Consider the following 25,359-nt stretch of genomic DNA (forward strand, 5'->3'; position numbering starts at 1 on the left):
AAGCATTCCCTTTTGATTAACCACATATAGAATACAGATGAAAACATTTTTTTATAATTTTGACATATATTTACAACATACAATACATTTACATAAATAACAAATTTGAATACATAAAGTTCTGTACAAGTTTAAGATACGAATTACTGTAGGTTAGAAATTCATGCTTCGCACGTAGGTCTTCTTTTAACCAGTTTGGGGAAAATTTGTTAAAGCATTTTTATTGATAATCTTTCCAAAAAGAGTGTATTTCCTTTCAAGGGGCAAATTCCTTTTCATACAGAATTTCCAATGTTTTAAAACTCACAATAAATATTGACAATCCACTATGCTGTACGAATGGAAAAAAGTAAAAATCATGTAAAAATTACAAATTCTTATTGAAAAAAAAAAGAATAATTTGGTACAAGAATAACAATGAGGCAACTTTTTCATGCAGGAACGATGGGAATATTATACCCCGTTTAGATCTGCCAAAAATCTAGAATGCCTCCGGAGGTTACCGCAGGTCGTTTGATCTGAACGGTCTCGGCACAAAGCACGAATCTGAGGGAATCGCGAGGGAAAATACACCCTAGACAGTCTAGCACTATCGCGAGATTACACGGCATGATCCACTGTTAGCCTGTAGATCTTAACGGTCTCGGCGTAAACCATTGTGTGCAGCGTGCGCTTTCTCCCTGGATTGACATTTTGCCATGACAACACAATTTGCGAGTCCAAGGGGAGACGATGTACCTCGCGATTACCGCAGACGATCTGAACAGCTCCTCGTGTTTCGATAAGTTATTTCATGCCGTGTTCGCTCCAGACGATTGTCTAATGTGACACCAGAGAAAGACAGATCTAAACAGGGTATTAGTTGTGAGATCTTTAAGAAATGATACAATAAACGTTTTTGAGTATCACTACAAACATTTAACTACTTCAGACAGTCAAACAAGTTGAATTATGGTTACTTATGAAAGTTTGAAACAGTTTTGACGTAATACACAAGATGAAATTCAAATTGATAATATATAATACAGTGTTGGATTCCAGTAAATTTTCATTAATATGGGGTTTTCTGCTCTAAATAAATCAAACTTAACATTAGTATGAACTTCCCTTTAAAACTGACTGTGAAATGAATCTGGCTTCCTTTATTCAATAAAAGTCATTGAAATTAAAACCCCCGGATGTATGGGGTCTAATTCTCGTTGAATGGTTGACGTCATCAAAGGGTCGTGATTCGCACGTAAAAAACAACCCAACTCTACCCCCATGAGATAATCTGGAGGTTTTCCAAAATGGAAAGATTTGACATCGCATTTCAAGGACACCCTCATTGGTCATTGTTCAGAATGTTCATGATTGTGAGATAAGATACGAGATCTATTCTGCAGTTTGCTCTTGGCCGCCCCCGTCCCCGCCCTCTGGTGCTTCTCCTTCAGCTGCGGCTGGAGCATCAGCAGGAGCAGCCTGTTCTCCTCCTCCTTCTTCCATTGGAGTTTCTCCTTCTTGTTGGCCTTCTCCCGCTGCAGGGGTCTCCTAGATGCACACACAAGAATGAAAATAAAGGTGTGTTATCTTAGTAAAGTTTACTCTTTGTCCTGTATTTTGTCAAACCAAAGAGTAAGACTGCTGTACGATTATATGTAAGATTATAGGTCACCAGAATGAAAAACAAAGGTGTTTCATCTGTGCAAAGTTTACTCTTTGTCCCATGTATTATGAAACCGAAGACCGTACAATAACGTACCAATGGCTGAGTCTATATGACAGCAGCATAAGAATAGGCCCTGGGAATAGGCATCTGAATCAATTTTCAATCCTGGAAAAGTTCCTATCTTTAATTTATTACCCAAATTTGATTGCAGTAGACGGCACAGATTAAGGCAGGTTCATGCCACAGTCACAACGGTTATAATGACTATAGACCGACTGGATATACTATATTATCATTTATATCCTACATAAATTAAATCCTGTATGCTGATTGGTTTAAATAACATCATGTGACCAAACATATTCTCACTATTTTGCGATGATGTCGAAAATGAAACGCCCACCGAAGAAAATGTGCTATTCCGTGACGTCAATGATGGAATAGTCGACTATTCCATCACTGACGTCACAGATCATGATGGCGCAAGCACTAATACGCGTTCCGGATGAACTGAGAGTACAAGAACTAGATTATCAAGATCTATTGCTCTAACTTATTAAAGTAGGATATAAAACAGATATACGAGGCCTTTATTTCTAAAGTATAGAGGGAATTATTCATCCTCGGTTGTACTGGCATAATCACTATTTTTCCCTCGAGGCTTCGCCCCTCGGGGGAAAAATAGTAATGCCAGTCCAACCTCGGATGAATAATTCCCGCTATAATTACTCAAAGCCTGGTATATTTGTATACTATATAGTGTTTTAGCGGTGCATTAACAATGCATATTTTGAGCTGCATCAATTGCCCGTGCAGTATCAGAGCGTAACGCTAAAAAGGACCGAAATCCGACGAATATCCTATAGGCTCCTGTACAAAATTTGCTATTGAATATGAGAACAGCGTGCGCGTATGCGTGAAGTATACAACGCGTACAACAATGAAAGCAATGCGATGCGCGACATAGAGCACAACTACGCTCAATGACGTCATAATGAACTTCATGAAAGTCGCATGTCAATAACCAAATTTGATCCTATGAAGTGATAATGGCATATGATATTGGGGTGATATGACTTGTTAAGTCAAATTGCTCCCTCTTTTTTGGAGGGAGGGGTGGGATAGATGATAATTATATTGGATGGCTTTATTTCATGAAATACCAGAAATATTCCACTCGTTAGGGCCAATACTCCACTCATCTGCGATTTGTGGAATATTTTCCCAAACTCTTGGAATATTTCTGGTATTCCATTCTAAGCCATCCAATACAATATAATTATTTCCAGTGGCACACCAAAAATCGATTTGGAGTCCATTTCATTAGTGTGACTATAGCGATAATACAATATGACTTTAATCTTTACCTCTTGGGTTTCTTGTGTTTCCTGATGTGCTTGCTTCGCTTCATCATCCATCGCTTCCTCTCCCTCCATCACTGTTTCGAGGTTGGGTGCCCCTGGGAGATTGGAACGATCCTTGGGAATGGCGGCCTTCTCGGCTGCCTCGGCCTCCTCTCTTGCCCTCTCTTCAGCCTGATAAGTAAAAACACAATGCAAGGTTTGTAACGTGATGCCAAAATTTCCAAGTACAGCCTGGGCAATGATCACTTGGCAATAACGTATGGGAGCTCAGTAGGAAAGTGGTGTCATAATTATTTCCCAAGCTGTATAAGTCATACAGATATATTGTGAAAATTACAACAATTGCATGGTAACCTAGGCTAACGGATAAAGAATTGGTTTGCACAAATTGTGATAGTAACTCTTCCAACAAAAAGTTGGGTGTTGTGTTTTTTGGGGGGATTTCATTTTTTCAAATCTGGCTTAAGATTAAGAAAAAAATTATACTAATTGCAATGTTGATAGCCCAACACCATATTACTTAAAGGGATGGTCCGGGCTGAAAATATTCATATCTTAATACATAGAGTAGAACTCACTGAGCAAAATACCGAAAATTTCATCAAAATCGGATAACAAATAATAAAGTTATTGAAGTTTAAAGTTTAGCAATATTTTGTGAAAACAGTCGTCATGGATATTCATTAGGTGGGCTGATGATGTCACATCTCCACTTTCCGTTTTCTTATGTTATTACATAAAATCATATTTTTTTCATTATTTCATACTTGTGTGAATAATATGTCTCCCTTATAATGAAATAAGTTGCAGCAATAAATATCTAACGCACTAAATCAGTTGTCAATCCAATTTTTCTAGTTCTTGGAGGAAAAAATTTGAATAAACCTAATTTCATATAATAAAATACAAAAGAACAAGTGGGGATGTGACATCATCAGCCCACCTAATGAATATTCATGACAACTGTTTTCACAAAATATTGCTAAACTTTAAAATTCAATAACTTTGTTATTTGTTATCCGATTTGGATGAAATTTTCGGCATTTTGCTTAGTGAATTCTACTCTATTCATTAAGCTATAAATACTTTCAGCCCGGACTATCCCTTTAAAGGACAAGTCCACCCCAACAAAAAGTTGATTTGAATAAAAAGAGAAAATCTAACAAGCATAACACTGAAAATTTAATCAAAATCGGATGTAAAATAAGAAAGTTATGACATTTCAAAGTTTCGTTTAATTTATAAAAAAAACAGTTACATGCACATCCTGGTCGGTATGCAAATGAGGAAACTGATGACGTCATCCACTCACTATTTCTTTTGTATTTTTATTACATGAAATATGAAATATTCTAATTTTCTCCTCATTGTCAAGTGAAACAGCGAATAATTCCTCCCTAAACATGTGGAATCAGCATTGTTTAATACTATATGATTCAGTCAACTTGGTCCTTATTGTCAAATCTGTAAAAAAAGAAATATTTTATAATTCAAACAATAGAAAACAAAAGAAATAGTGAGTGATGGACATCATCGACTGACGCATTTGCATGACGCTGAGTTGTGCATATCACTGTTTTGTGAAAAATAAGCGAAAATTTAAAATGCCATCACTTTCTTATTTTACATCCGATTTTGATGAAATTTTAGCGTTATGCTAGTTTGATTTTTCTCTATTTATTCAAATCAACATTTTCTTGGGTGGACTTGACCTTTAAATCCTAGCACTATTTATACTCAAACTTTGGTGTTGTGACTATCTTGTGTTTGGTTTTCATAACCAAGCTTTGGTTCGAAAAATAGAGCTAACTGCAATGTTGATAGCCCAACACCTTTGACATTAATCCAATAACCTGTTACACTCAAAGTTGGGTTTTGTTCTTGGTGTTCTATTTTCTCCGATGCCAACACTAGCATTCAACACCATACTTGAAGCTATCCACCATCCACAGTTGGGTGTTCTTACCTCTTTGGCTTCTCTCTCTTCTTGTGCTAATCTTTCTGCTTCTAATCTCATCTTCTCTTGTCTCTCCTTCTCTTTCTCTGCCTCTATCCTTTCCTCTTCCAGTCTTACAGCTAAGTCTGCTTGCTGCAAATTAAGAAAGAAAAATCAAGTCTAAAGTTTGGTTAAAGTGTCAATTGTGAATTGTACTGAGGTATCATCTCGGTTGTCTAATCTAACAAACATCTAGTTATGGCCTTTGAATATTTTCTGTCCAACCATTATGCTGCAGTCACATTTCCCCTACGGCTGCCATACGGCAAGAAGAAAACAGCTGTTTAAGCATTTTTTAATATCAACTATATGAAGGTGGTTTGAATCAAATTAGATGAAACGGCAATTTTTGACTAGCCGTAAGGCGGCCACAGGGGGAATCATGTGACTGCAGCATTAGTCTTTGTGAAAATTTAAAAGGTATCTGGCACCCTCTTTCAGTATTAATTGAATTTTCTTTTTCAAAATCCTTTTGGGCCCTTATCATATTGCAGGCATATGGGCTGTCATGTTGTCAGATCACAAGGTCTATTTCCAAGTTTCACATATAATAAATCACTGAAATAACAGTCACTAGACCTATACTTACAAATTTTTACACATAAGATTTTATGTTTAGCAAAACTATTTTTTAAAAAGCTTCAATATGTGTTGTCTGTCAGAATGCGCAATTTACATACCGTAATTTCTTTAACATAAATACAAACAATAAATGTTTCCATACCTCATTTGCATAGATTTCATTCTCCTTGTATTTATAGAGCCATTGTGCTATGTATTCAATAGGGTCAAGCGGTCTTTTCTCGGCTACCTCTGCCAGCGCTCTTGTAAGGCAATCTCCGAGATGTTTCTTTAGGTATTCTGTATCCATGTCTGAAGATGACTTAAACTCTGTAAAGGAGAGAAAAAGAAGTGGGATTTAGATCCAACAGTAACAACAACACTCATAATATTACTGAAAAGGTTTTCAGAAATCTGTGTAGAGACGGGCACTAATTTGAACACTTCCTTTAATCTAGATTGTATGCTGTGTGAACACCGCCCCTACTATGACTATAGACATTCCCCTCTCTTGGATACAAGTATGTTAATGACAATGCATCCCTTTCTATTAACATTATGTAAGTCTTAAGCTGCTGCATTGGGCAATTTATAGGGGTCTATTGTAATGTCATGCCTTGCTCACTGATGCTTGGCAGTGACATAGCAGTAACTCCTAGTCAGGCACAGGGTATAAATAGGAGACACAGTTTAGGTAGAGAGTGGTTGTTTGAGTTTGCTTCTAATGGATCCATCGCTGAAAGAGTATATGACCTGGCCTGTGGACATGACATACCCCGGCAGTATACATCCTCCAGCTAGGATCGAACAGAGCGCTCTGCAACGGTACCTTTGCATCGCTTCCGAGCTTCAACCAGGCCATCGAAGTACTCCATGATCCATTATTAAGGTTAGACTTAGTAGTTAGTAGTTTATAGCGTAAGTTAGGCCACGATACAACATCTGGGGGGCGTTTCATCAACATTTTTGTCCGACAAGTTGTCAGATCTGACAACTTTTCTGGATTTTGATTGGCTGAGAAGCACTGTTACTATGGTAACTGTCGGATAAAATGGGAGTTGTCGGATAAAACATCTGTCAAGTCCTTTCATGAAACGCTCCCCTGCTTAACTAGTCTGAAACAATAACTTTGGGCATCTAGATCTTAGATGGTTTACTTGCTGTGGTTGTCTTGCTTGCACTTAGACTCTCGATTGATCTGTTTTTTGTTTTTTTTGTAACTATTGTATTTCGTTGCAATTTTGTTGCTGAATATTAATTAAAACAATTCACAGATGGGGAAGAAAGAAGTGACTTTGTAATTATGGAGAGTACAGCGTGAATTCAAGATCCCGCGAATATGTTTTGAAGCCGCCAAGCATGAATTATTAATCCTGCGAAAATAACAGCGTTTACAGTAAATGGGCTAGAACTTAATTTCCGACATTTATATAATATCCATTTTATTTTTAAACAAATATTCATTAAGAAATTTCTAGAAATATATTTGAGAAGACAGGAAAAAACTTGCCGACATCTATGTAGCCAAATCTTGCTTTCTTTGTTAGTAGCTAAGCTATGAGACACCTAAAGAGGGCGGCAGACTCTATTTGCAGCTTAGCTACTAACAAGAAAGCAACATGGCTATGTAAACATTGGCAAGTTTTTTCCCCATCTTCTAAAAATATATTTCTCGTTTTTATTTAATGAACATTTGTTTAAAAATGAAATTGATATTCTATAAATGTGGAAAATGAAGTTCTAGCCCATTTTCATGATTTAGGGTTAGATCTTTCACAGGGAAAGTACTTAGTAGAAATCTAGTCCAGTCCGTACTCACCATCGGTACAGAGAGCTCTAAAAGTCGCATTGCGTAAAAATCACAATTTACCGATAAAAGTGTACAGTTCAATTGACATTTACCGGACAAAGATGGTGGAACTAGAAAACCGAATCAGTTGGAACAGCCCCGTGTGCCCGACAGTTTATTATTTTTTCCGACAGTCTGCAGTCCAGTTTTTGTTTTCCCCTTTCTCTTAAACTCTTTCTTCTTTTTCCCCTTCCCCCTTTTTTTCTCTTTCCTTTTTCCTCTTCTTTTTTCTTTCCCTTTTTTCGCTTCCTTTTTTTTTTGCTTTGTGACTCGTCAGGGGGGGGGGAGAGTCTGCCCCTGCCCCCCCTTAGGTACGCTAGTGACCATACTGCATGCTCGCATAGTACGTGTGCATGTGGTAGTTAACTTTACTGAATGCACGAAGCCATATCGTAGATTAATAATCTATCATTAGGCCCTCTCATTAAGTTTGTTTGACATGCTGTACTTTATTTCTGAGCTCTACAGAATTTCTGTGCTCTACAGAATTTCTGACATAAATTATGTGTTCTCTATTTTTGACGAGCTCGCGCTATTCGCGATGGACTATAATTCAGTCATTTTGTTTACTTTTGCGGTTGTCTGTATTTCTGTTGTTGTTTATGTTTCTGAAGTTTTCTTTAATTCTGAGGTTGTCTATATTTATGAGGTTGTCTTTATTTCTCTGATGGCTGCCTATATTTCTGAAAATGTCTTTATTTCTCAAACCGTTAATTTGGGCACTTTTGGCCGCCCATAGGGACTGTGTCTGTGTTCTCTTCCCGGAGTAGAGCAAAAGCTTCGGTCTCTGTTATGTTAGTTGTTCCACTGAACTCCGTTGGCTCCACTCACCAAATACAGAGACCGAAGTTCTAGCTCGATCTGTACAGGGGACTCATGGCCATATGTTTACATGTATGTTTTACTATGTATTAAGTTCGGATAAAACAGGTAGGGCCTAAGTGAAGTTGCGCACTTGCGCGAGAGCGGAAGTAAGTCACTGTTTTTTCCCCTTTTGAGTTTATTTTTCCCCGTTTTGGTGCATTACAGGCCAAAACGGAATATTAATCTTTAATTTGGTACCGTAGATTTAGTTCTTTTTATATAATTTTATGAAATAAAATTAAATGAAATAAATTTTATGAAATAAAATTAAAGACAAAAATCGACGAGCCCCGTCTGGGGGGATTTTGCATTGTTAACCCCCTAAATGGTGGCTGCACGATAGAGAGCTGTCTGTGTAAGAGGAGAAATTTAAAAAAAAAAATTAATGTTAAAAAACTCGAAACAGACGGCTGCCTGTGCCAGCTGTCTTACTCTGACTCTCTGTCGTATTAGTGTCTATTCCCGCGGAATTTGGAAACATGTCACATTGATCTGTTGATACTGATACTGATAGACCATCAACTCGGTTGCCTGGGTTAGTACCTACATCATGTACATGTAACTAGCCGTCTCACATTAGGGCTTAGCATAGGCCTAGATCTAATTCTAGATTACTCTAGTCTAGACAATTATCTCAGTCATATTTATCGAACGATGGATTGAACTAGACTCGACGATCGACAGGCTTCAAGTCAACCTTACACAAAACTGCGCATATGGGGCCGAGTAACGAATGCTTTATTTTGATGTTCCGGTATAAGAACCGTCTACAATAAAATAATTTACACTTTTTATAAAATGAAAACACTTACAATCAAAACAATATATTTCACAGTTTTATGATAGCTTCCCTTTGATATAATCACTTCTAAGATGGAATTATGGTTTGATTTATATTCCGTTGCCAAGACAAAACAATTTCTGTAATCACAACAACAATTACTCGTTTCCAACCAACGTAGAGGGCGGTATGTAAACATTGAAGCGGAATTCGAGACAAAATTGCTAGTAATTTATTGTTCTCGATGTAACCTTTCAATAATTTTTCCACTTTCGGTTTAAGGACGTTCCACAGTTAAAGTGAAATCCATGTCATTTTCACCAAACTTTGCACATAGATACTTTAGAACCTTAATATTCGAAATATGCAAAAATTAACATAGGTCCATGTGCTTGATTTTTTGCTATAGAGCTTCAAAGTTCACCCAAATTGATGTTCTTAAAAATTGCGCATTCAAAAGAATTTGGCATTTTTAGACCACCCAAGATTACTACAATGAGTTTAAACCTCTATTACTCAGTCAAAATACATGAAAAAGTCATCAAATTTCGCAAGAGAGTTAATAATTGTATCGTTAGAATGGAGAATCTATTTATAGTGCTATTTGTTTGCAATTTTAAGTTTAACAGCACTGCCATTTCTTAAAAATTGCATAAAAGATAACAAAATCCCAATCTAAAAAATGTGAAATTTCAGTTACAAACTACAAACGTACAATAAATGCTGCACTTTATTCAAAATCCATGTCATTTTCACCAAAATTTGCAGAGTTGTAGAAGAAGGTATACCTAAGCGGTACAAACATTAAAAAATAGGGGTTCATGTGCTTGTTTTTAAACTATCATCATTTTTATTAGAGCAAATGTGCTTTTTAAAACACCAAAAATGCGCCGAATGCGTTGTATCTATGTGAAGAAAAAATCAAAACCACTCTACCATTTATTCAAACTCGGGGTAATATTCGTGATTCTTGGCAGCACTGCAGAGTAAAGTATTTTGAAATTGTAGAGAATGTTTTTTTGAATGGTCCATGGAATAATTCCACTTTATAGCTTCATGAAATAACACATCGGATCTGCAGTTAAAGTGCAGAAGATGAGAAAAATCAGCTCATACCCGCAGCTAATTAATCACCTGTTCATCCATTGTGACGTCAGCGCGCAGAGTGTAAACTATGCGCAGATCATAATGCGCACAAACATAACTGTGGAACGTCCTTAATATAATTTTAACGATGAATTTAAACTAGTCAGGGGCGAATCCAGCTTTCGCCGAAAAGGGGCCCAACATTTTGTTGACCTATATTACCCCGATTGGCCGCTCAAAGAGACTTTTGTTTATTTCTCTGTAGGGGTAGTCCTAACAGACACTTCTTAATTAGCTTTATTCTTATTAAACAACATACTAGTAATCTCATAAGCCCTACTTGAAGCGCGAGCAAAAAATTTATATCGTGATATGAAAAAGATTTTTCGAATTTTCCAGTCTTCCCCTCACCTTATTTTATTCACTAGCTTCCTCCTCTTATTTTTCCTTTTCTCGGCCTCCCCCTTTCTTTCCCCTTCTTTCTTCTTTTTTTTGCTCAGCCAGTGGGGGGCTGGATCCGCCTATGGTAGAGCATCTCCGGCCCTCACGGCTTAACGAATGAGATTGAGGATCTTGTCTCCTTGTCTTCTCGTCCTAAATAGGTCGACTTGACGAGATTGAGGATCTTGTCTTCTCATCTGCTCGTCCTGAGTCGACTTCAGTTGACGAGATCAGTCTTCTCATCCTAAATAAGTCGACATGACGAGATAATGTATCTTGTCTTCTTGTCTATATTCGCGCTTAATTAAGTAGACTTGACAAGATTGAGGATCTCGTTTTTTGTCTTCTTTCCTCGTCTTCTTGTCATCTTTTCACGTCTTCTCATCTAGTTTTCTGGGGGCACGTCTAACCTTCCGACGTATAGTAGCTCCATGTATCCGTTTGCGTGATGCGGATTGGCTCGAATTGGCTCCAATCACCAACAAACTTCAAGTTTCATGTTTAACTCCCGGTTACTTTGTGTATATAATTTTCTTTCTTCCCCCCCCCCCCATGATTTCGATTCTTTTACATAGCGTGTAGTTTGTCTTTTTAATTAATCCTTCATTGTCAATGTTTCATGATTGTTATATGTATTTTTGTATGTACAGGGCTCTCTCGAAAAACAGTGTATACTTTATGTAATGAAGAGACCACCCTATTTAGAATATAAATGAATACATTTGTTACTTTGCTTCTGTAATTATTTTGTAACTGTCGATGTTGATTTGTATATTTATTTTAAAAAAGCAACTATAGGCCTGATTATGTTTACTTATTGGAAACAATTTTTTCTTTTATGCTTATTGCTATTTAATGAAACCATTCCTTATCGCAGAAACCATACGAAACACTATGGATAGAGAAAGACAGTAAAAATCTAGGATAAACTGGAATATGTTCATGTTTATGTTTTACGTCAGGTGACATTATCTTTTTGAAATTTTCCCCTCTCTCCAACTATTAAGCGCATATATATAGTCCAGAGACGGTCTCATGTTTAGGCCAAGTACAAGACCTGGAAAAGTTGTTAAATACAAGTTTTTTTGTTGATTTGTAATCTAGATGGGTATTGAAGTAAATTCAGCTTAGTTGCCACCTTGGAAACCTTGAGCAATTTTTTAATTAGACTAATAAGCATAATCATCTAATTAGCATATATGTAATACGCTACTTCTCTTAAATCAGAAAGACTTTAAAAAAATAAATTATATCATTTTTCGAAGAAGTCCCGTGACGAGGAATCGATACATAATTTTTTTTAAATATTTAGGTTATGCAATTATCGTAATCAGCCAAATTAGCATAATGGGCTAATCAGCGTTTACAAGTGTACATACGTATTTATGGATGTCTATCGAGAAAACGCCCAATACGTATAGGTAATGCTGCTGCTGCAACCCTCCTATGGTTTTCTATGGCGAGGAATTCATTTATGACATTATTTTTCAATTTTAACCAATATAATAGCTGTAATTAACATAATTAGCATGCACTAATTAACATAATGTGTGATATGTAGATTTAATCGTCAAAGTGCTGTCTACAACGGCCTGAAAACATATATAATACAGCTCTTCTAATGATTTCGATGTTGATGAATTCATTTATGACAGTGATTTTCCCTTTTAACCAATGACAATGTCTTAATTAGAATAATTAACATAATGCATTAATTACCATAATGTGCAATATATACATGCATATGTATACATATATATATATATATATATTGTGAAAGAAATGGATGAAGAGAACATTGTATAGGCGTAGCTTAAATCAAGGTTCCCTAGAGCTATCTACCCTTTTGGAAAAAAAATGATATGTCGAATAATGTCTCTGCCGGGAATCGAACCCGGGCCCCCAGCTTTGATATATATAAATATATATATATATATATAATGTATTTCTTTGTCATTTTACATCGAGAATGCCCCAAAACATGAATAATACAACTATTCCATATGACGAGGAATTCATTTATTATTAGCATAATAAGCTTATTAACATATATGAACAATAAAATTACATATGAATATACATTCCTTTGTCATTATATATCAAGAATGCCCGAAAACATGAATAATACAGCTATCCTATGATTTTCTATGACGAGGAATTCTTTTGTGACATTATTTTTTTCAATTTTTTTTTATTTTGCCAAATGCGCTAATACATATGTGAAATATATATATTCCATTGTCATTTTATATTGAGAATGCCTCAAAGAAGTTAATACAGCTATCCTATGGTTTTCAATGATGATGATTTCTTTTGTGACATTATTTTTCCGATTTAACAAACATTATTGTTTTAATTAAGCATGATGTGCAAATTAACATATCTGAGCAATATAATTACCTATAAATATATATTCCTTTGTCATTTTATATCGAGAATGCCAAAAAACACTAATTATACGGCTATTTCATAGTTTTCTATGACAAGAAATTCATCTATAACATTATATTTCGCTTTTAACAATGTTAATGTTAAATTAGCGTAATGAGCTAATTAAAGTGGAACGAATCTGGCAGTCTCGCCTGCATTATGCGATTTTATATAGCAGCAATTTTGGCTATGAAAACAGCTATTGAATAAAATATTCACAATAGGAAACATTCATATTTCAATATTGACCCAAAATGGCATTTGACCATGATCATGTGACCTAACACGTTCATGTCCAAAACATTCATTCATACTTATGTATGTACCCTTATGTCTGTGTTTGATGAATTAGATCCATGAACTTTCTAAAGTTATGATGCCAAGTTAACGAATACCCCTAACACGGCCATAGTTCACAGACCTTAATGACCAATTTGATCTTGGTCATGTGACCTGATATGCGCACAGGATATTCAGGGATAGGCCTACATGGTTGCACTTATGTCGAAGTTTCATGAGCTACATGCAGATCCATAAACTTTTAAAGTGATGACAATTCCACAAATACTCCCAACATTACCAAAGTTGGTTGACCCAAATGACCTTTGGCCTTGACTGTGGTCATGTGACCTGAAACTTGCACATGATTTTCAGGGATATTAATTATGTCCAAGCTTCATGAACTAGATCGATATAAGTTTCAAGTTATGATGACAACTCCACAAATAGCCCCAACATGGCCAAAGTTCATTGACCCTAAGCGACTTTGACCTTGGTCGTGTGGCCTTAAACTCAGGCAGGATGTCATTACTTGATTATCCTTATGTCTAAGTTTCGTGAACTATGTCCATACACTTTCTAAGTTATGACGACATTTCAAAAACTTAACCTTGGTTAAATTTCAATGTTGACGACGCCGCCGTTGCCGCCGCTGTCGGAATAGCGGCGCCTATATAGTATCGTTTTGCTATGCAGGCGAGATAATAACTACAGTGACAAAGAAATAATTGCACTTATATTTTAATTACCACAAACCATAGGATAGCTGTATTTTCATGTTTTCAGGCACTCTTGATATAAACTAACAAAGGGATATATACTTATATATTGGATAAAGATGTTATTAGTGCGTTATTCTAATTAAGACATTGACATTTGTTAAAAAGGAAAATTATTGTCATAAATTAATTCCTCAACATAGAAAATATTAGAAGAACTATTATATGTTTTTAGGCCGATGTACACAGTACTTTGACAAAGAAATATATATATTGCAGACGTTAATTAGTGCATTATGCTAATTACGCTAATTACAACAATAACATTGGTTAAAAGGGAAAACTAATGTCACAAAAGAATTCTTCATCATAGAAAACTTTGGGATAGCTGTATTGTTTCGCATACATTCGTAATTCCGAAGCTTCGTTATTCCGAAGGTTCGTATTTCCGATGGTTCGTATTTCCGAAGGTTCGTTAGTCCGAAAACGAAATGAGGCTCGTAATTCCGAAGGTTCGTTAATCCGAAAAAGAGATGAGGTTCGTAATTCCGAAGGTTCGTTAGTCCGAAAACTAAATGATTAACTAACCTTATTTCGTTTTCGGACTAACGAACCTTCGGAACAACGAACCTTATTTCGTTTTTCGGATTAACGAACCTTCGGAACAACGAACCTTAGTTCGTTTTCGGATTATCGAACCTTCGGAAAAACGAACCTTCGGAATAACGCCGCAAATGTTCGGATTAACGAACCCTTTTACGTTTTCGGATTAACGAACATCGAGGTATAGGCAATTTACGTGTTTCGGAATTACGAACCTTCGGAATAAAGAACCTTCGGAATTACGAAGTGTAACCGTATTGTTTATGCTTTCGGGCATTCTCAACGTAAAATGACAAAGCAAAATATATATTACACAGCATATATGTTAATTAGCGCATTATGCAAATAATTATACTAAACAATTACATTGGTAAAAAAGGGAAAATATTGTCATAAATGTATTCCTCGTCATAAAAAAACCATGGGATATTTTGTCAAGTTTTCGGGCATTCTTGATATAAAATGACAAAGGAATATATATATTGCACATAATTAAAGTATTATACTAATTATGCTAATTACGACAATTACATCGGTATAAAGGGGAAAATAAGGTCATAAATGAATCCTCGTCATAGAAAACCATAGGATAGCTGTATTATTCATGTTTTCGGGCATTCTCGATATGAAATTGCAAAGGAATATATATTATCTTACACACATATATGGTAATTAGCGCAATAAGCTAATTATGCTAATTACAGCGATAACATTGGTTAAAATTGAAAAATAATATCATAAATGGATTCTTCGCCATAAAAACAAAACCATAGGAGGGCTACATTATCTAAATACTGGGCATTATTTTATTTCATTTCATTTCGTTTATTTCCATTTTCAACAAATACAGTTTATTTTGTACATTTTAACATATAAATAACAAAACATATTTCAAGTATTCCTGTACAAAAATTATATTCAAGATTATTACATATCAGGTTGGAAATGGAGGAGGCTGCTAAAAAGCGGAGCTTGTAGAGTGCAGCCTCCTAATAAATATTCTTGTAGTTGCATAGCATTAAAAATCAAAATAACAACTTGAGCATGAACCAGTTAAATTAAAAGGAAATAGGGGAAATTAAAATAGAAAAGGAAATAAGAAAAAGAGAGATTAAAGTCTCCAGAATCCAGCCCCAGCACTCACAGACGGACCTCGTTGATCAACATTATCTGGATAGACATCCACAAATACGTGTATGTTACACTTGTGCTTATTAGCTCATTATGTTAATTAGGCTGATTACGATAATTGCATAACTTAGATATTTAAATTATTGTTATGAATCGATTCCTCGTCACAGGACCGCTTAGAAAAATGATTTTATTTATGTTTTCATTCTTTCTGGGTTAAGAGAAATAGCATATTACATATCGCACATGTGCTAATTAGAAGAATATGCTAATTACGCAAACTAACAAAATTGCTGAAGGTAGCCAAGGTGGCAACCAGGCTGAATTTACTTCAATACCCATCTAGAATACGAATCAACAAAAAAAACCTTATACTTAAACAACTTTTTCAGGTATGAAAAATTTCCCCCGGCGTATCGAGGCTGATTTATTTATTTTTTGTTCATTTAGTGTAGGCCTAATTATGTAAAATAGTTGGAGAATAAAAAAAACAATGAGAATCAGAATTCAAAATTACCCAAAATGAGAAAATTTGGAATGGAGAAGAAAAAAAAGTGCAATTTGATAAAAATGTAAACATATTATCATGTAAAAATGACCGAATTAGATTGTGTCTTAAAAAAGATCAAAATTTGCTCGCTTGCTTTGCTTACAAAGTTTGCAGCAAATTTTGCCCTCTCCGCTATGTCTGGCCCTAAAAAATTGAGACCTTTAAAGCCACGGACCCCCCCCCCCCCCAAAAAAAAAAAAAAAAAAAAAAAAAAAAAAAAAAAAAATCCTCACATAGAGATATTGATAATTTCCAATTACAAGTTCATAATTATTGACGCAAAAAAACTTGTTGATTGGAGCTGAACAGCACACAAAACGCTCCCCCGATCTACATTATTTACTTGGACTGAAGACAAAATGAATGAACTCGATCGGTGATAAGTTTGCGTACTCAATTTTGTTCCAAAAGATGTCTTTGACGCTTGACCGAAATATCGTTTAAATCATTATTCCTAAATTCTTCGAAAATGTCTAAAATATAATTTTCGAGTGACGAATCAGCCCGGAAAATCACCGTCTTACATGTCTCTCCGATCATCGTAGAGATGTTAATGAATGCGCGTGTGCAAGGAGCAAAAAGTTTGGAGGAAAAATAATTTCGCGGGCGGCGAGGGGGGGGGGGGATATAGCTCCTAGGTGAGATAATAATCTCCCGTGTACACTATACTGCCCACGATAGGCCATTTTCATTGTAAGTCCTATAAAGTTGAATAAAAAAAACGTCGAAAATATATTTCTCATTTTTCAAGGCCCTAGACGCCCCAATACATTTATTAAATCTCCTACACAGAATCACATTTCCGATTGTTCTTCTAATTGATATTACTCAGCGTCTTGTCCTCAATGTCTTATAGCGTCATATCCTCAGTGAATTTCATCGGATTATTAGAAGAACGTGCATCTTGAAGGTGTCTTGAACTAATTAGAACCTCCAGGCAGTTTTTAATTTCCTGTCTTGTCGTTCTAAACAAGAATAAAAGAAGAGAATACCCTCATTAGGCCAACATGTCCTGTAAGTATCCATCGGAAAATCAGGTAGATTAACATGATTAAGGCCAAAGCGCGGGCGGTTGTTTGCTTTTAGGCAAATTCACAGTGCGAAGTTCTTGCAATTCTCTTTGCTTCACTATACAGTGTGTCTCTAAAAAAAGTAAACCCAACTTCAACGGCAAATTTTCAGAAAACTAAAAAATAATTACACATTATTTTATCATGGTTAGATAGTCCAATAAGTCCTCTGTCCAATTACATCACTTAAGTTATCTAACTCTCATGCATGACTGAGCATGATTCAACTTAGTGAACTGGTGTCAAATCATCACTGTGGCAAGTTATTTCTTGTTATTTTCATGCATCAAGGCCTATATTTGAAGTTAAACTGGTTCCGTGATCAGCATACTTTTTCACATTGTACCAGATGGCCCTTTTGTTGGAGGCTGCCTCTCGGGGAACTGCACCTGAAAAGCTTCTTGAACTTCCACGAAACTTCTTGTTTCCTGGTATCGAGTTACCAGGAATACTCTCTGCTCAATTGTCAACTGTACCATGTTTGGAAAGCATGTGAAGTGTGCCTGTGTTAGGAACAACCTTTGCTGAAGTTGTTATGTAATCATAGGCCTAACATGTGACCAAAATTTAACTTCAAATATGCCTTGAATGCATGACAATAGCAAGAAATAACTTGCCACAGTGATGATTTAATCATAGGCCTAACATGTGACAAACATTTAACTTCATATTGGCCTTGAATGCATGACAATAACAAGAAATAACTTGCCACAGTGATGATTTGACACCCATTCACTAAGTTGAATCATGCTCAGTCATGCATGAGAGTTAGATAACCTAAGTGATATAATTGGACAGAGGACTTATTGGACTATCTAACCATGAAAAAGTAATGTGTAAATATTTTTTAGTTTTCTGAAAATTTGCTGTTGAAGTTGGGTTTACTTTTTTTAGAGACACGCTGTAGTGCTCTCCTCCGGCATGTCCGAGTTGACGAGACTTCATAAACGAACAACATTGATTGGCTCTGTGCCATCCAGTGTCCTGTATCACAAGCATTAGCAATTAATCTTAGAACGGATTTTATGTTTGATAGCATTCATAGGTGTCATGATAATTAATCAGTTCCATCATGACATATGCTCCGGCGACAATTGCTCCAGTGGAAAATCTACATGTTTATGCCAAACATAACACGACCTAATCCCCAGAACTAAATAACCCCCAATCCTTATCTTTGCATCATTCTGAAACAAAAACTCTATTACAATCCTAACCCTAACCCTATTCCCCCTGAGATCAAGACCGGATCAAATGTCGCAGGAGCAAATGTCGTGTCAATCACACGATCAATTTTTGTATTTGTGTTACAGGAAGGAGAAGCTATCCAGGGCCCCGTGACACAAACCATGGTAACTGATCTTCGAACAGATTTTACGTTTGATTTCCTTGACCGCTATGTGTATAATATACAATTATTTGCTAAATTTGTGTTGCAGGATGTAGAAGTGAACTCTCTCCGCCCTTTCTCGTACATCTTTCTCCTTTTACTTCCTCCTTTCTCCCCCCCCCCTCTCCCCCTTCCCTTTAACTGTATTTGAAAAATCTTTTTCTTTTAACATTTGAGTAATGTTATTGTACAACATTGTATTCAAAAAGTTTCTCTTTTATGCATATGAGAGCAATCAGTTATGTTTTTTTCTTTCGTACATTTTCCCAGCTTATTTTCACTTTTATCTCTTGCTTGCTAATTGCTATATTACACTGTCAAAACGCTTTTTAGAATTTTTAAGCACGTTTATTATGTTCATTGGCGTGTGAAACCCTACCCTTATATTAACAATTATTGGAAATTTGACAGTATATTACGTAGCTTTCCTAACGAAATATATACCCTTTTTTCAGTATTTCAAATAGCGTTTTTGACACCCTTATTACGTTACATACAGAACGTGCCCACTTTTGAAAAAGAAATTCCTTTCTACGCGCGGTCGCGCCCCGGTCGCGCCTGGTATCCACTCGTCAATAGAAGTGGACCCCCCCCCCCCGGCGGCTACCTCGAGCTTTATAGGAGGAACCAAATGTGGCTATGGGGAGCGTTTCACGAAAGGACTTGTCAGACGTTTTATCCGACAAGAATAGTTTTATCCGACAGTTACTATGGTAACAGTGCCTCTCAGCCAATCATAATCAGGGACCGTGGAACGGTTTTCAAAGTTGGGGGCTGAGCCAAAAGTGGGAGCTGACCATGCAAAGAATCACAATCATATGGTAATTTTTACGTTTTTGTACACGGTTTTGGAAAAAAGTGGGGGGCTGGAGCTTATCGGACGAAAAATGTTGATGAAACGCTCCCCTGGAAACTCGATCTAAATCGGATGTGTTGCTGTTAACATAGTAGCAACCAGAATTTTGCACACGAGCCGCAAATTGAATGTTCCCGTTGTGGATCACACAACTTGCATTACAGAACAGTCTTTTACGATGGGCCCCACAAGTCTCTTCCAACCGCGTAGCCAGGATTTTATTTTGGAGGGGGCGTTAAGTGCACGCGATGCACGCGAAGAGTGCCGCGCACTACGGCGGAGGGTGCAGGGAGGGGGAGTCTTTGACATCTCGTCAAATTCAAATCCAAAGAAGACTCCTCTTGCGTCTCTAGTAATAATAACTCGAATGCAATATAATTGCCGTGATAAAAAACCTGTTTTCAAAAGAAATTATTAGAGCCTCCCAAATGGGAAAAGATTGAGGAATTTGAAATAATAGTCTAGTATACTGCCGATTTATTAAATTTTACGTAGAGAGAAGAACATCTCGTTTAAGCTTTTATTCTTTTGACCAAAAAAGAAAGACAAAAAAACAATAAAGTTATAAATTTCTTTCCTTTTTCCCCTTCGCTTTTTCCTTTTCTCCTTTTCCCCTTCTTTTTTTATTTATTTTTTATTTTTTTTTTTATTTATTTATTTTTTTTTTGGGGGGGGGAGGGGGCGACCGCCCCACCGCCCCCTCCCCTGGCTACGCGCCTGCTGATATGACACTGCTAGAGACCTTCACTGACAATGACTGAGGATACGACGCTGGGTAATTAATTGATGATAAAAAATGATCAGAAATCTGATTCTGTAAAGTATAATAACTTTTCATTTTCTGCACGATATCTAGGTCTATGCTGCCTCCAATACCTTGATACCAAGATATAGTGCCTAGAGCTTCTTTACATCTTCTGAAAATACGACAACCAACCAACAAAAAGTGCATTTTTCGTGACAGCTACGTGAAAGAGAGGAGTTTGGGCTTTTTTGTGTGTGTGTTCACCTTTTGTCTTGAAATGGATAATGAATAAACAAATTGAACCTTTAAATTATTAAACTGTTTTGCTACACATTCTGCATATTCCATTGGATGCTAACGCATTTGGCACGATGAGGGTGCTTATCTTTCTGTATATTATTTTCTTGTTGGGAAGAACAGGTCAATCACGATGTTCAAATCTTTGTGAGTGCAAGCAGAGGAGGACTTTGGTCGATGTGACATGCACAGATCTTGATGACATGCCTCAGGATCTCCCATGCAACACTGTTTTGCTTAACTTGAAGAGCAATTCAATCACGGCACTCAAGAAGGAGTCATTCTCATGTCTCGGAAGCTTGGTTGAGCTTCTCCTGTCCAACAACCGCATTCGCTTAATCGAGAAAGGAGTTTTCGAGGATGCAACCCAACTAGAGTACATTGAACTTGATTCAAATTTCCTTCAAAGGATACCATACCTTGGTTCCTTACCGGCTCTCCTGAAGCTATCAGTCACCAGGAATTCTCTGAAAGAGTGGCAACAGCAGACCCTTCGTGATCCATCAGGTACACAACTTTCGTCGCTAAAACTGGCATTCAACAAACTCCAGAATCTACCTAAAATCCCATTTAGAGTATTATCGTTAGATTTAGAAGGGAATGCAATCAGGGACATTTCAACAACCATTTTTGCTTACCCAAAATTTACATCAAATTTGTGCATTTCATACAATAATATTGAATACTTGAACAAGGCGCAAACGATGAAAAATCTCAAGATTCTTTCACTAGAATACAACTATATCAAAAGCATCAGTGAAACTCTATTCAATCGCTTTCCTTCAATAAAAATAATCTATCTACAAGGCAATCAAATTGTGGATGTCTCTTCCTTTTGTAACATGCAACATTTGGAGTTCATCTCATTGGAAGATAACCAAATCAGATTTGTGGGTAGACCCGCATTTATCAACATTTCCAAAATAGAAACCATCACATTGAGTGGCAATAAAATCGATCAATTTTCAAAAGAGATTTTCTTTAACGCACCGTATAGTCTAGGTCTTAAATCCAATAATATTTTAACACTAGACGCACTGTATGGAAGGAATCATTCAAACGTGTATATTCTAAATGTTGATAAAAATTATCTGCGAAGCGTTTCTGTCATGTATTTTCCGACCTTAAATTCTCTTTATGCTTCTCACAATAAGCTCACAACTTTACACTTTGGAATTTCCGGACACAGACATATTAGATACATAAACTTGAGATGGAACTGTATTTCAAATTTAACTAATTTTGAGAACCTAACAAACCTAACATTCTTGGGTCTAAGTCATAACCTTCTCACCGCATGGGATCATAAATACCTGACAGATCTGCCACAACTCCGTCATCTCTATTTAAGCAACAATAGATTGTCAGTGCTTTCAAACTTTACAACATTGCCAGAACTGGCAGAGTTAGATTTGTCCCGTAACAATCTCTACAAGATAGAAAACTCAACCTTTGATTCTTTACCAAACCTTGTGGAATTAAACCTCGCCGGGAATAACATATCTTGCCTAAATTTCGTTCGTTCGATCACACCACTGCAGAGGTTGAATGTAAGTCACAACGAACTCAGGGTAATCGATCGTCAATATTTTTCAAGTTTAATCTATCTCAGAACACTGGATTTAGCTTTTAATCTCATAACAGAGGTTAACTCCCTCAGCTCGACTTCTCTTAAAAGGTTTGATATCAGTCACAATTTGTTAACCCATTTAAATTTAAACCATATCTTTGATACAGAACAATTGATTTATATGAATGTAGAGGCCAATGGGATTACTGAAATCATCTCCATGCAAGCCTTACATATAAACATTAACGATAACGCCATCGGATCTTCCAACTCAAGTGTTCTATCAGGAAACAACATTTTCGCCCGTAATAATAACCTTACAGACTTCAAACAGGTAAGGATTTCGCCTGATTTGGTTGGACTTTACCTGGAGACGAATCAGATTGGTTCCATACCGAATTTCACCTTCGTGTCGGCATCTTCACTCTTCTTTCTCGAGTTGGATGATAACCACCTTGTTGATATTCAACCTTTAGCTTTTATTGGCCTAAAGGATGTCGTCAGATTGAGCTTAAACAGAAATCGATTGGTGTACCTCCCCGCTGGTGTATTTTCACACATTGAGCAGCTGTCGTATCTCAGGTTGAGTGGAAATCCTCTGAAGTACATTTCGAATCAACAGTTTTCAGGAGTGCAGGGCCGAATAGGTACCTTTATAGATTTGTCTTGCATACCCCTTTCGAACACGTCCATAGAGGTATTAAGGGATTTGAAAAATGTTCAATACCTGAGCCTTCATCAAAGTTTTGCTTTTAAACAATACTTTATAAGAAACACTACTATACAAGCAGATACCACGATTGAATTCCCAGAACTTTTGATCTTTAGACTTTCTTCACTTAATCTCGGAAATCACTGTAAACAATTGTTAATGAACAATTTGGCAACACTTGATTTGTCTAACAATTCTTTTACTTCAATTCCCAGATACTGTCTACCAAGAAACAGCAAGGCATATGATCTTTATCTGTCCGATAATGAAATAAAAAGCATTTCCAATGATTCATTTGACAAGCAACAGCAGTTCTGGATGTTGGACTTAAGTTACAACAATATTATATCATTCGAATTCGGTTCCTTGCAACATCAGACATACTTGACCGACTTAAATCTTGAGGGCAACCAAATCACAACACTTGATAGTGGATATCAAATGTTCTCTTTGAAATCGGTAAGAATTAACTTTGAAAGTAATCCTTTGTTGTGTGATTGTGACCTCATCAAGAATTTTTTAACCTTACATCTAAACGAGAAATCCATGAAATGTTTTCAACCTGCAGCGTATGCCGACACGTCAGTGGCCGAACTAGCTGCCGAAGACAACTTTAGTTGTCGCCCACAATTGTGCTCTCCACCATATCAAACCCTGCTTTCGTTCGTTGGTGACAGAGTTGAGTTACCTTGCCCAGTCAGATCTTCAACATCAAGCAACACTTACTGGTCAGTAACCCTTCAAGAACTGCAGTTCTCTGATAAAGACACCTTACCGGATGGAGTTTCCATTCTTTCTCATAACGCTCTTCTGATAACCAATGTTGCCAAAAACATGACTGGTTTTTACACATGTTGGAGTGAAAATGGAGCTGGGCAAACGAAATTCACCCTGAAATTAATAGTCAAGGAAAAAATAAGGGAAAATATTGAAGACAGAACTAACCATTCGGCAATGTTAGTCCGAAAGTGGACGGATAATCTTCAATGTGGTAAATCTCTTGCTACTACTAATATCATGAGTAATAATTTGCTGTTATCGATGCTGGCAATGCAATCGATCTACTTTTTTTCACAAACTACAATTGCATATTTTCAGGAAATTTCGAAATATTTGTTCTGTGTTTTTATAGTGTACTACTAAATTGAGGGATTCCGAAAGTCAGGCCTACTTTGTGTTCTTTTACTGAAACATAATGGAAGGGCAGTATCTTTAATTTTCCAAGTGGGAGTACTCATGGTCCTCTACGATATATGGGTATTCTTGAAGCTGGAGGTACCAAAAACACCCAAAAGAAAAAAAGAAAAAGGAAATCATGCACCCACCTCGATTCTACCGATGTCGGTCTACCTGACGGTTGGCTCCTAACTTTGATGCAGTTGGTAGACACTGGAAGAGAAAAAACAGCGTCCGTTCTCTTTTTTTAAAAAATGCTCACGAAATGGCCGACCAATACCGATGGGCACATGCGCTAATTCGTACTGAAGTTAGCGATCAAAAGATCTGCCCGCGGCAAGGTGCCTATTTGTTGGCATACTTTAGTCGCTAATTTTAGTCTATATCAAGACATAGATAACAAGATTCTGGAGTTCAAATCATGGTACCCCTTTAAGGACGTTCCTCAGTTAAAACGAAGTCCATGTCATTTTCACAAAATTTTGCAGAGAGTTACTTTGGTATCTATGCATTATGAAAATGCAAAAAATAATATAGGTTCATGTGCTTATTTTCTTTCTACGGGACTTCAAAGTTGCCGTATTTAAATGATATGAAATGTTGCGCAATCATGAGAATTATGCCTCTCTTAGACCTCACGAATTCACCAAATGAGTTTAATTCATCTTTACTCTCTCGATATTGCATCAAACTTCATCAAACTTTCAGAATGTGTAACTTAGTAGATACCAAAGTAGTAGAAAGTCTTTTAATTGATAAAACTATATCTATTTGGAGTCAGCAGCGCCCTCATTTAGCAAGAATGGTGCAAAAACTCGGAAAAAACAAATCTTCAAAGACGTGAATCTACTTAAAAATTAAAAAAAGTATAGTTTAAGCTGCACTTTATTCAAAATCCATGTCATTTTCATCAAATTCGGCTAAACTGTAGAGAAATATATATGGAAGATGTAGGGAAGTTAAAAATATAGGGTCCATGTGCTCGTTTTTTAACTATAAGTGTCCAAAGTGTTGCGAGTTGGCTTGAAAATCGGCTAAAATGCGCCGAAAGGTGCAAATGTCTAATAACACAGTCTAAATGGGAATGGTTCCGTAGTTTTGCTCCTAGACATTCAAAACCTATGTCATTTTCATCATACTCTCTAGATTTGTAGAGGAATATATTCTGAAGCCGTTAAAATATTAAAAATATGGGGTCCATGTGCTCGTTTTTAAACTATCAGGGTCCAAAGTGTTGCGAG

At 36.5% G+C, this 25,359-nt stretch overlaps 2 protein-coding genes across 2 annotated transcripts; one reads left to right on the plus strand and one right to left on the minus strand.

Moving 5' to 3' along the window:
• Nucleotides 1-32: 32 nt before the first annotated feature.
• Nucleotides 33-9,256, minus strand: LOC129281585 (DPY30 domain-containing protein 1-like). Its single transcript, XM_064113331.1, has 5 exons — nt 9,095-9,256; nt 5,733-5,899; nt 4,979-5,101; nt 3,016-3,183; nt 33-1,530 (listed from the first exon to the last, which is right to left on the minus strand). The coding sequence occupies exons 2-5, from the start codon at nt 5,877-5,879 to the stop codon at nt 1,375-1,377; spliced, it is 594 nt and encodes a 197-aa protein (XP_063969401.1). The 5' UTR covers nt 5,880-5,899; nt 9,095-9,256; the 3' UTR covers nt 33-1,374.
• Nucleotides 9,257-20,863: 11,607 nt separating this feature from the next.
• Nucleotides 20,864-23,190, plus strand: LOC129281584 (decorin-like). Its single transcript, XM_064113429.1, has 3 exons — nt 20,864-21,167; nt 22,398-22,564; nt 23,158-23,190. The coding sequence occupies exons 1-3, from the start codon at nt 20,864-20,866 to the stop codon at nt 23,188-23,190; spliced, it is 504 nt and encodes a 167-aa protein (XP_063969499.1).
• The last annotated feature ends 2,169 nt before the right edge of the window (nt 23,191-25,359 follow it).

This window comes from Lytechinus pictus, chromosome 18 (assembly GCF_037042905.1).
Source record: "Lytechinus pictus isolate F3 Inbred chromosome 18, Lp3.0, whole genome shotgun sequence".
Lineage (NCBI taxonomy): Eukaryota > Metazoa > Echinodermata > Echinoidea > Temnopleuroida > Toxopneustidae > Lytechinus > Lytechinus pictus.

Excerpts from the sequence above, each read along its gene's own strand:
- LOC129281585 (XM_064113331.1), bottom strand. The coding sequence starts at position 5,879 with ATGGATACAGAATACCTAAAGAAACATCTCGGAGATTGCCTTACAAGA. Across the intron at positions 5,102-5,732 it reads ATGAAATCTATGCAAATGAG|CAAGCAGACTTAGCTGTAAG; the intron begins GTATGGAAACAT and ends CTTAATTTGCAG. Across the intron at positions 1,531-3,015 it reads AAACACAAGAAACCCAAGAG|GAGACCCCTGCAGCGGGAGA; the intron begins GTAAAGATTAAA and ends GTGTGCATCTAG.
- LOC129281584 (XM_064113429.1), top strand. The coding sequence starts at position 20,864 with ATGCCTCAGGATCTCCCATGCAACACTGTTTTGCTTAACTTGAAGAGC. Across the intron at positions 21,168-22,397 it reads GACCCTTCGTGATCCATCAG|AACAATTGATTTATATGAAT; the intron begins GTACACAACTTT and ends TCTTTGATACAG. Across the intron at positions 22,565-23,157 it reads ACCTTACAGACTTCAAACAG|ATACTGTCTACCAAGAAACA; the intron begins GTAAGGATTTCG and ends TTCAATTCCCAG.